General features: G+C 39.9%; 1 protein-coding gene across 9 annotated transcripts in view; it reads right to left on the bottom strand.

Moving 5' to 3' along the window:
• The window catches only part of adam22 (ADAM metallopeptidase domain 22), a 356,035-nt gene that overhangs the window by 133,631 nt on the left and 210,243 nt on the right, over positions 1-12,161 (bottom strand). For all 9 annotated transcript variants that reach the window (XM_063044159.1, XM_063044161.1, XM_063044160.1 and 6 more), the window contains exon 14: positions 3,111-3,162. In XM_063044159.1, the coding sequence (XP_062900229.1) occupies positions 3,111-3,162 (52 nt within the window). The remainder of the gene's footprint in view (positions 1-3,110; positions 3,163-12,161) is intronic.

Here is a 12,161-nt window from a genome sequence, read left to right as displayed (position 1 = left end):
ATGGAATTTACAAATAAATTTGCATTGGTATAACTGGAGGGGCACGTAAGTAAATGATACTGGAGCACCAGCAATTTACAATCTATATCAATGATATCCCTGCGAGGATCTAGTGCAATATATCCACGTTTACTAATTGTATAAAGTTGGTAACCAGCTGAAGTGAAAGGGGTTGTAGAAAATTTTAGATATAGACAGACTAATTGAGAGAGAAAAAAGCAGTAGGAATTAAGTGTAGAAATATGTTTAGCCATCATTTTTTCAGAAAAAAATAGAAAATCTGAATATTTTAAATAGCAAGAGACTAAAAGCTGTTGGTGTTCATCCAGGCTTTGGGTATCCTTACATGCAAATCATTATTACTTATTACTATCAATAGGCCCTATTATTAAAGCAATTTTTCAGTTGGCAATTACTGCAAAGAGATTATTTTCAAAGCTATAGGAATTGTGCTGTAATTCTATAGGGACTGGTGAGACTGCAGTGGAAATGTTGTGTACAACTCTGGTTTCCCTACCTAATGAAGGGTATACGTGTAATAGAGAGAACGCAATGAAGACGTGCATTCAAAAATTCAAAGTAAATTTATTATCAAAGTACACATACGTCATCATATACTACCCTAAGATTCATTTTCTTGTGGACATTCACAATAAAAACAAAGAAACACAAAAGAATAAGAACATAAGACCATAAGATATAGGAGCAGAATTAGGCCATTTGCCCCGTTGAGTCCGCTCTGCTATTTCATCATGGCTGATCCATTTTTCCTCTCAGCCCCAATCTCCAGCCTTCTCCACATATCCCTTCAAGCCCTGACTGATCAAGAATCTATCAACCTCTGCCTTAAATATACATACAGACTTGACCTCCACAGCTGCCTGTGGCAAAGAATTCAACATATTCACCACTTTCTGGCTAAAGAAATTCCTCTCATCTCTGTTCTACAAGGACACTCCTCTATTCTGAAGCTGTATCCTCTGGTGTCAGACTCTCCCACCAAGGGAACATCCTCTCCACATCCACTCTATTAAGGCCTTTCACCATTCAATAGGTTTCAATTAATTCTTCTGAACTCTAGTGAATACAGGCCAGAGCTATCAAACGCTCTTCATATGGTAAGCCATTCAAACCTGGAATCATTGTTGTGAACTTCCTTTGAACCACTCTAGTTTCAACACATCCTTTCTAAGATAAGGGGCCCAAAACTGCTGACAATACTCCAAGCGAGGCCTCACCAGTGCTTTATAAAATCTCATTATTACATCCTTGCTTTCATATTTTAGTCCTCTTGAAATAAATGCTAACACTGAATTTGCCTGCCTCACCACAGACTCAAACCTGCAAATTAACCTTTAGGGAATTCTGCACAAGTACTCCCAAGTCCTTTGTGCCTCAACTTTTGTTGTATTTTCTCTCCATTTAGAAAATAGTCAACCCTTTCATTTCTACTACCAACCTTTTCATTTCTACTACCAAGGTTCATGACCACAGATTTCCCAACACTGTATCACATCTGCCACTTCTTTGCCCATTCTCCTAATATGCCTAAGTCCTTCTGTAGTCTCTCTACTTCCTCAAAACTACCTGCCCCTCCACCTATCTTTGTATCATCTGCAAACTTTGCAACAAAACCATCAATCCCATCATCCAAATCAGTAACATATGACGTAAAAAGAATATGGGTCCTAAAACAGATTGGGAATACCACTAGTCAACAAATGTGAAAAGGACAATAAATTGTGCTAATACGGAAAGTAAAACATAATATAGATAAATAAGTAAAAAATAATATTGAGAACAGGAGTTGTAGAGCCTTTGATTCCTGGGATGGAATAATTATCCTGTGAAGAAATACTAAGCAGGCTGGGTCTACGTAAAGTTGGGAGGAATAAAACATAATGTTGTTGACACACAGAGTACAAAATTCTTATAGAGCTTCTCAAGATAGAACTTAGAACTCTACAGCATATTACAGGCCCTTCAGCCCACAATGTTGTACCAACCATGTAACCTATTCTAGACACTGCCTAGAATTTCCCTAGCACATAGACTTCTATTTTTCTAAGCCCCATGTACCTACTGAAGAGGCTCTTAAAAGACCCTCTTAAAAGATAGATGTAGTGATGATATTTTTCTAGGCTAGGGTGTCAAGAACCAAGAGTCAAGGCCTCAAAGTAAATGGCTGGCCATTCAGGACTGATTTGAGAAATTCCTTTACCCAAAGGGTAATATATCTTCAGATCTATCTTTCAAAGTAGACTATTGAAGACTAGTTGGTGAGTAGATTCAGGACAGAGGCCTGCAGATTTTTAAAAATTAAGAGAATTCAGGGTATTAGTCTCACACAGGTTGTTTTCAGACATAAAAGGACACTATCTTATAATTTTTCTAATATACTTCAAATGCTTTGATAACAATAACAACTAAATTTCTATAGGATATTTATTTAACAAAAATATTCTCAGGTATTTCACAACTGCAGGTCAGACTTTCATTCACGTCCACCAATTCCAGAGCCAAGTGATACAGCTGCAAATGAAGTAATCAGAGGGAACTTTCAAAACCTGGATCTGTATGAAACCAAATCATACTGTCAGCTGTGCATTAGTGGGCTGTGCTGTCCCTCCTAGTCATAAGACTGTGGTCCCACTCAAGCATCTTGGGCACGTAGTTTAGGCTTTTCTTCTCAACCCAGCATTTAGGGTTGTGGACATGTCGTCATGAGATTTTAAGTCATCTTCTCCCTCAAGAGTACATTCTCAAGGATCCCAAGGGCCTACTTTAAATAAAATGGGAATTCTTCCTGACTAATATTTCTCTCCCCAAAACATGAAAAGGCAGATTATATTGTTATTACAGTGTTGCTGCTTGTGGGACCTTTTAAGATTGTTGCTGCAGTCTCTATACCAATGCTTACATATCAAAAGCAGTTCTTTGGCTGCAAAGTGTTTCTAATGCCTAAGTTCGTCAAATACATTAAGTTTTTCTGCTACTTTTCATGCTAGAAATGTGATGACTTTTGACAGCAGTCACACTACAATGGTCACTACCTGCTGAAAAATTCAAGTATAGGCAATATAAGAATTCAAGTATATACAATTTCCTACCCAGGATCATCCATTATGCATCCAGCCCATTTATCTTCACAGTTGCAGTCAACTGAAAGAAAGAAAAAGTTCTGATCATCGGAAAGATTGTTGTGAAGAATGAAATTCTGCATTGCATTTGACTTTATGTAATAATTTACAGCATCCTTTAACTTAGTTATAAGTCAATTCACTTAAGATTCTTTGTGCAATACTCAAAGCAATAAATGGAACTCGATTATTTGTCTTTGTACCGCAGCTGAGAAACCCGCATAATAAAGTAGAACTGATTCATAACCGTGTAATACATTGATCTTGATCGTAAGTCATGCCACAAAATCCCATTATCTTTGAAACTACCAAATAGTTGGAACATAGAACAAAAACTTCAATCATTGTCAACATGCAAGAACAGAATACGGGCAATGCACCTTATTGATCTCTGCACCACTTTCTTTCTGATATAGTGTTTACATTTTAATCCACTATTTATAGTGACAGACTTGGGTTTCTCGCCACAATAAGCATTGTTCTCTTTAATGCTTTCTGTCATTGTTTCTTTGCTGTATTCTTTTTCCTAGTGGATAACATTTCCCATGAGAGGTGGCTTTTCCCTAAGAGTGTGTTAATGATGCTATTTATGCAGCATAACTTAATGTTAGACATTTGGAGACCTACAAATAACTAGATGTCATAAAATGCTGATGTTTAAGAATGTATGATACAAATTTAATTCAATATATACTGTATATTATGGATCCAATGAGATACTTTCTCTTGCGCCTCATTTACTTTTAATTAACTGACTTGACTGCAAGTGCTGAATTTTGTCAAGAGCAATGTTGAAATCCACAGTGTTAAAAAATGTAGGCACATCCGAAACGTAGACAATATCAATAACTCATCAAGCAATCTGCTGGAAGAACTCAGTGGGTTGAGCAGCATTTCTGTGGGGAGAAGAGTTGCCAACATCTTGGGTTGAAATCTTGCACCAGGACAGAGAGTGGAGAGGAGAAATGGCTACTAAAAAGACAAGAGATGGGGACGTTGAAAAAGGAACACAAGGTGATTGGTGGATTCGGAGGCAGAAGGAATAAAAACTGGGCAGAATTTATGGGAATGTGGGGAGAACCGAATGGGTTAAAAAAGAATGAATATGGTTGATAGTGCAGACACTGTTGGCCTAAGGCCTGCTTCTAGGTTAAATCCTTCTATTTCTCAATGGCAAGGGTTCCAAACCTGGGGTCCACAGATCCCCCGTTTAATGGTAAGTCTCACTGATATGAAAAATGTTGGGAACCCCTGCTCCATGGGATAGTAACCTGATAGTAGAACTTCATTGAATCACAAGCAAGGGAAACAGAGCAATCTTTTCTTTTGTAACTATGACTGTGCTCTGAGAAAGGATAAATTCTTGTGAAGGTCCAAAGAATTTTACACTAAGTTCAAAATGATGAAGGTCAATCAGAATTTGGGGCTTTTAATCTGAAAAAAGAACACTACATAGGTAATGTGTGACAGGTAGGTTTGTGGAAACTATATTAAACTGAAAAGGTTAGTGAGTGCCAATGTAGGTCTCTTATGAATTAATGAAATCATAGAGGATAGGCAATGGACAGCAATTTAAATTAATTACATGATCTGCAAAAAAACATTTCTTAAAAAGAATAAAACAGAACAAGAAAAAAAAATTTTAAAAGATAATCAAATATCGGAAAGGTTTGTAAAGTTTCCAGAAAAGTGGTACACCTGAAGTTTGAGAGTGTTTTAAAATTCAGAAAAGGCAGACTGAGAAATTGATAAAAAGAATAAACCATTCGGAAGCAAAACTTCTATACATGAGTCAAACTGAAAAGGTTAGTGAGTGCAAATGTAGGTCCCTTAGGAATTAAGGAAATCAGAGGAACTAAACAGATACATTTATCCGTAATGCCAAAGCCCAAAATAAATCTCCCTGGACTTACTGGAAGACCGAGAAAGAAATTTAATTTAAGTGAAAAAAACAACCACTAGCAAAATTAACAAGCCTGAACACTGATAAATACTAACGATTTGATAATCTACTCCCAGGGGTTTAAATAGAGTGAATGATTTGGTTATCATGTTCCAGAATTCCAAAGGTTCCTACAGAGAAAGGGTGTGACCCAAATTCTTAAGAAAGGAGGGACAGAGAAAATACGATCAACCTGCTAGCCTGCACATAATGTATCTTTCTATTTGTGGGGTAAACTGCTCTGTATGAAATATTCCAGGTCTTCATAACATTGCAGTAAACCATTGCTATTTTTGTATTTTTACCCTTTGTTTCAATATAATTGAAGGTCAATATTTTGCTTCCTTTCTTAATGTTATGCTGTACTTACACATTAACCAGTGGTTCTGGGTGTTTAGAGGGGAAGCCAGATCTCTAAACATCAAAGTCTTTCAACCTCTTAACAATAAAAAAACTCCACTTTTCTATCAAACTGGATAACATTAGGTTTTTCCACATTATATTCCAATTACCATTTCCTCACCAATTCTGTATGATCAGCAAATATATGATTCCCTTGTCCAAATCATCGTGAACGGGTAGGGTCCCAGTACTGATCCTGCAAAACACATCTTGCCGCAATTTCCCAACCTTGATCATTCCCAGTCCCTGCTTTTCATTCATTGACCAATCCTCCATGCATGCCAGTATTTTGGCTCCAATTGCATGTGGCCTACTTTTACACAGCACATAGAACAGTACAAAAAAGGGCAGATGCTTTGGCCCACGATGTTGTGCTGACCTTTTGACTTACACTAAGATCAATCTAACCCTTGCCTCACACCTAGCCCTGCATTTATCTTTCAGCTATGTAGCTATCTAAGAGTCTCTTAAATCTCCCCAACCCCTGGCAGTGTGCTCCACCCACTTACCTCTTCACCTCTGACATCCGACTTTATACTTTCCTCCAAAAATCTTAAAATTATGCCCTCTTGAATAAGCCATTTCCACCCTGGGAAAGGGCAGTGGTTGTCCAGTCTATATTTACCACTTATTATATTATACACATCTATCAAGTCAGCTCTCATCTTCCTTTGTTCCAGAGAAAAACCCTGGTTCAATCAGCCTCTCATAAGAAATGCTCTCTAATCCAGGCTGCATCCTGGCAAGTCTCTTCTGCACCTTCTTTAAAATTTCCACATCCTCCCTATAATGGGGCAACCAGAACTAAACTAAACACAATACTCCAAGTGTGGAGTAACTCTGGCTTTATACAGTTGCAACACTCCATTGTGGCTCTTGAACTCAGTCCCCCAACGTACCATACACATTCTTGTGGGGCATTTTTGAGGGATCTGTGGAGTTGGACCCAAAGACCCCTCTGTTCCTCCACACTGCTAAGAAATCCTATCATTAACCTTGTACTCTGCCTGCAAGTTTGAATTTCTGAAGTGTATCACTTCACACTTTTCAGGACTGAACTCCATCTGCCTCTTCTCAGCTTAGCTCTGCATCCTGTCAACATCCTACTGTAACCTACAGCAACTTTCTCCACTATCTATAACACCAGCAACCTTCATGTCATCTGCAAACTTATTAACTCACCCTTCCACTTCCTCATAAAGTCATTTGTAAAAATCACCAAGAGCAGGGGTCCCAGAACAAATCCATGAGGAACACCATTGGTCACTGTCCTCTAGGCCAAATATGCTCCATCTGCTTCCACCCTCTGCCTTCTGTGGGAAAGCCAGTTCTGAATCCACGCAGTCAGGTTCCCTTAGATCTTATGCTCCCTGACATTCTAAATAGGCCTACCATGGGGAAATTATCAAATGCCTTACTAAAATCTATTCTATCTTCATCAAATTGTTTTGTCAATACCACAACAAATACAGTCAAGGCTTGTGAGGTACGACCTGCCCCTCACAAACTCATGCTGATGATCCCTAATCAAACTATACTTCTCCAAATACTCATAAATCGTGCCCTTAAGAATCCTTCGCAATAGTTTGCCAACCACTGATGTAAAACTCACTGATCTATAATTCCCAGGATTACCCCTAGAAGAAAACTCCCAAGACTACCTCTAGAAGAAAGGCATAACACTTGCTGCCATCCAAACTTCTGCTACTACTCCTATGGCCAGTGAGGATGTAAAGATCATCACCAAAGGCATAGCAATCTTTCCCTTCATTTCCCATAGTAACATGGGGTACATCCTGTCTATGCTCATATTTTTTCAAAAGTTTGAGCACATCCTCTTTTTAAAAATAGAAAAGCTCCAGCATATCAGCCTGTTCTACACTGTACTCACCATTGTCAAGGTCCTTCTCATGGGTGAATACTGAAGCGAAGTATTCATTAAGGATGTTACTCCCACCAGCTCCCGCCAGATATCTCATCTTTTATCCCTGATTAGTTCTATCCTCACTCTAGTCATCCTCCTGTCTGTAGATACGTGCAGAATACCTTATGGTTTTCCTTAATCCTACTCACTAAGGCCTTCTCAGGTCCCCTTCTAGCTCTGCTATGTCCTTTCTTAAACTCCTTCTTGCCTACCTCATAACTCTCAAGAGCCCTGTCTCGTGATGTTTTGTAATTCCAAAACTGATTGAAAGATAAACACGGGGAGTCCAGAGATAAACGAGTGTACTTCATTTTTACTTTTAGCGAGGCACGCACATGTCATGGTGGCATAATGATGTATGCCATTCATGTACTTTTACAAATAACCCATAATAAATTATGTAAACAACAACAAATGTTTAATCAAACAACACATTTACAATATTACTGAAATATTACTGACACAACACCCCTCCCTACTTGTCTATAAACTCCAACTCAATACAGAATGCATCTCAACTATATACACAGTATACTATATAAGACATCGACAGCATAATAAATTCTAAATTGTTCCATTCAGAACCAAAGATCTAATTGCTGTGGAGGGTTTCTTACCCTTGATGGATATCATTTTTCCTGACGGGGTTGGGTTGGGGGGGGGGTGGTCACTGCGCTTGGCAGCAGAGACTTGTGGCTATGAAACAATCTCAGGTTTTGGGGCCTCTTCCAAGGTGGTTCTAGAAATTGGCTCAGGGACTAGAGGTTCTGTCAGTCCTGGACACCTTTCTTCTCCAAGAATTGACTCTGCTCTCCTTAACTGATCTATGTGTGTCATCTCGAGATGACATCAGACGCAATCTCTACTATGTAGGAGAGTGGTCCAGTTCTGACTTTAGACTTGCCAAGTACCCACTTTTGATCAGCTCTGTAGTCCTTCACCAGGACTGCTTGTCCAGGAGTGAAACATCAAACCTCCTTGTTTGAGGAGTCCTCAATTTGTCTCAGCTGTTTGTCTGGCATACTCCTTCGCAGATTGGGTTTGAGCAGATCCAAGTGTGTGCACAAGGGATGACTTAGGAACTACATAGCTGATGACTTGTTGGTTGTGAAGTGTGTGCTACAAGGAGGAAATTGGTGAGCTTCTGATTCAGTGTCAGTGCAGTGTGTTCTGCTAGCAGTGCTCGCAGTGCGTTCTTTAAACTCTGGACAAACATTTTCAGAAAGCCATTTGTAGCTCGGTGGTACGGTGCAGATGTAACATGTCTTATTCCATTCGTTTTCAGGAATGACTGAAACTGCTCCACAGCAAACTGTGAACCATTGTCATGGACTAAGTGTTCTGGAACACCAGTCCTGGAGAAGAGGCTTCTCAACACCTCAACAGGGTGCGAGGCTGTAGTGAAGGCCATTGGCAGCACATCTGGCCACTTTGTAGCTGCATCCACTACCACCAAGAAATGTGTGCCCATGAATGGTCTGGCAAAGTCCACATGAATTCTCTGCCAGGACAACGCAGGCCGTTCCCAGGGATGGAGATGCACTGACCTTGACAACTTCTGGAAGTCTTAGCATCCCCAACAGAGCATGGCAAGCTGTTTGATATGCTGATCTATCCCAGGCCACCAGACAAAACTTTGAGATGACACTTTCATTTTGACCATGCTTAGATGACCTGCATGTAGCTCCTCATACGTGAGCTCTCAGCTTGGATGATGCAACAACTCTCAATCCCCATGTAAGGCAACCCTGTCAAGGGAAAGTTCATCTTGATGCTGGTTAAAGGGCAAAACTGGAGTTTCTGCTGCACATTCTAGTCATTTTGGGTTGCCATGTAGACTTGAGAAAGCATGGAGTCTTTTTTGGTTTCCATTTGGATCACTTCTGCTGTAATAGGCAAACTTTTGATTTTTATTAGGGAGAGAAATATGTCCACTTCTGTAAATTTTTCAGGAAGTTCCTTTTCTCTGAGTGCATAATCTTTTAATCTTTTTATTACTGTTTTGAGATTTTGGAGATGTTCATTGTCATCCTCACCAGTAACAATGATGTCATCCAGGTAACACTGAGTGCCTAACCAGCCTTGCAGTACCTGGTCCAGAGCTTTCTGCCACAGTGCAGGTACAGGTGCTACTCCAAAGGTAAGCCTATCATTGCTCCACTCAGACTTAGGAAGAATTCTTTCAGTTTCCATGTGATCTAGCACACTGGCTATTTTATCTTTGTTTGTTCACATAATTCATTATAAAAGTACATGAATGGCATACGTCATTACGCCGCCACATCATATGTGCATACCTCACTAAAGTAAAAATGCAAAGAAAACACACATATTCCTGGCTCCATGTTTTTCTTTCCATTAATTTCTGAAGTTACAAAACATAACGGTCACTGTCTTCAGAATACGCATCCACTAAGAGATCAGTCACCTGACCAGATTCATTGTATGTACTAGATCCAGTATGGCCTCTCCTGTAGTCTGTCTAACTGCATTTTGTGTCAGGCATCCTTCCTAACATCCCATCCAAACCTTTTCCACAAAGGAAGTGCCAATCAATATTAGGGAAGTTGAAGTCACCTATGACAACAATGTTATTCTTATGTTTTTCCTAATCTGCCTCCCAATCTGCACCTAGTAAAACTATGTTGCAATGAGTGGGAGGAGGGGGATTGTCTATAGAATACTCTTAATAGAGTTATTGCTCCCTTCTTGTCTGACTTCCAACCACACTGACTCAGTATCCAATCCCTCCCTTTCTATAGCTGTGATACTATCCCTGATTAGCAATGGCACTGCCCCACCTCTTTGATCTTTCTTCCTATCCCTCTTCAAACATCTAAAACCTGGAACATTCAGCAGCCATTCCTGCCTTTGTGACAGCCAAGTCTCTGTAATTACCACAATATTTTGGTTTCATATATTGATTACTGTTCATAACCTTGTTCCCGATATTTCTCATGTTATTATAGGCATCCGTTAGACTCGTGAGACCATGGACTTGTGCCTTGGAAGGTTTCCAGGGCTCAGGCCTGGGCAAGGTTGTATGGAAGACCAGCAGTTGCCCATGCTGCAAGTCTCCCCTCTCCATGCCACCGATATCATCCAAGGGAAGGGCACTGCGCCAATACAGCTTGGCACCGGTGTCGTTGCAGAGGAATGTGTGGTTAAGTGCCTTGCTCAAGGACACAACATGCTGCTTCAGCTGAGGCTCGAACTAGCAACCTTCAGATCACTAGACCGATGCCTTAATCACTTGGCCACTCAGACACATGTCAACCCATTCAACTGACTGCACTGATAGCCCATCCACTTCCTATCCTTCCTCAAAGTCTCTCTACAATTTGCATCTGTCTTTACACTAACTGTTCTATCTTCTGACCTCTCACTCTGGTTGACATCACCCTGCCAATCTAGTTTAAACCATTCCTAGCAGCTCAATCAAATCTGTCCGCAAGGACATTGGTCCCTCTCGATTTTAGGTGTAACCTGTTCCTTTTGTACTTGTCATACCTTCTCCAGAGAGATCCCAATGACCAACAAACCTGAAATCCTGACCCCTGCACCAATTCTTCAGCCACATGTTCATCTTCCATATCATTCTATTCTTACCCTCACTGGTGTGTGGCACAGACAGCAATCCCAATATTACGACCCTTGAGATACTGCTTTTTGGTTTCCTACTTAGCTCGCTATATTCATTCTTCAAGACCTCTCTCATTTTCCTACCAATGTCGCTGGTTGCAATCTGTATCACGAATTCTCGCTGCTCAGCCTCCCTTTTAAGAATGCTGTGGACCCAATCTGAGAATCTCTGACCCTGACAACTGGGAAGCAACATAACATAACATCTGGGAGACTCTTTTATTCCCACTATTGCTAATTTTTTTCATTCACTCTAGAGGTTTTGCTCCTCACCATTTCTGGGAGGTTTTCTGTGTCTTATTCTGTGAAGACAGACATCATATTTGTTTAACTTTTCTGCCATTTAATTATTCCATAATATAATTTTTCCTGCCTCCAATGGATCCAAATTAACTTGTACAAGTACTTTCCTTTTCTATATATCTATTGGTAGAGTTGTATACTTAGTCAGCTCCATCATGGGCACTAGCCTCTGTAGTACCCAGGACATCTTTGAGGAGTGATGCCTGAAAAAGACGATGTCCATCATTAAGGACCCCCATCACCCAGGTCATGCTTTGTTCTCATTGCTAGCATCAGGAAGGAGATACAGAAGCTTTAAGGCACACACTCAATGATTCAGGAACAGCTTTTTCCTACATATGCCGATGAAATTAAATCTGATTCTGATTCTCATTGCATTACCTTCATATTTTATGATCGTCTTTCATTAAGCTTTGAACCTTATCCAGTTCTCGGACTTACTTTTGGCAACATTATAAGCCTTTTCCTTTTATCTAATACTATTTTTATTGCCTCCATCTTCTTTGAGTCTGAGGAAACCTTGTAAATCCTAATAATCAGATAATGATAGAAAATTGTACACAAGTGAATTGCTTGGTGATACGTCTTTGATACTGATGAAATTTTAATAATCCGCCCCCCCCCCCCGCAGCATGTTGGATTGTCTGACATAGTCAAGTATTAACTCTCTGCAGCTTCTCATTAATGGGTATTGTTAGAGATTCTGGGATTGTGAATGATGTGACTATAGCAGATGTTAATTCAAATGAACGCTGTCTTCAGTTTTTAATGTAAACTGCAAGCAGCAATCAGCTTGAAGTTAAAAGGA

This window comes from Mobula hypostoma, chromosome 3 (assembly GCF_963921235.1).
Source record: "Mobula hypostoma chromosome 3, sMobHyp1.1, whole genome shotgun sequence".
NCBI classification, from domain to species: domain Eukaryota; kingdom Metazoa; phylum Chordata; class Chondrichthyes; order Myliobatiformes; family Myliobatidae; genus Mobula; species Mobula hypostoma.
Note: the sequence above shows the minus strand (reverse complement) of the source record. Positions and strands in the feature narration are given on the sequence as shown.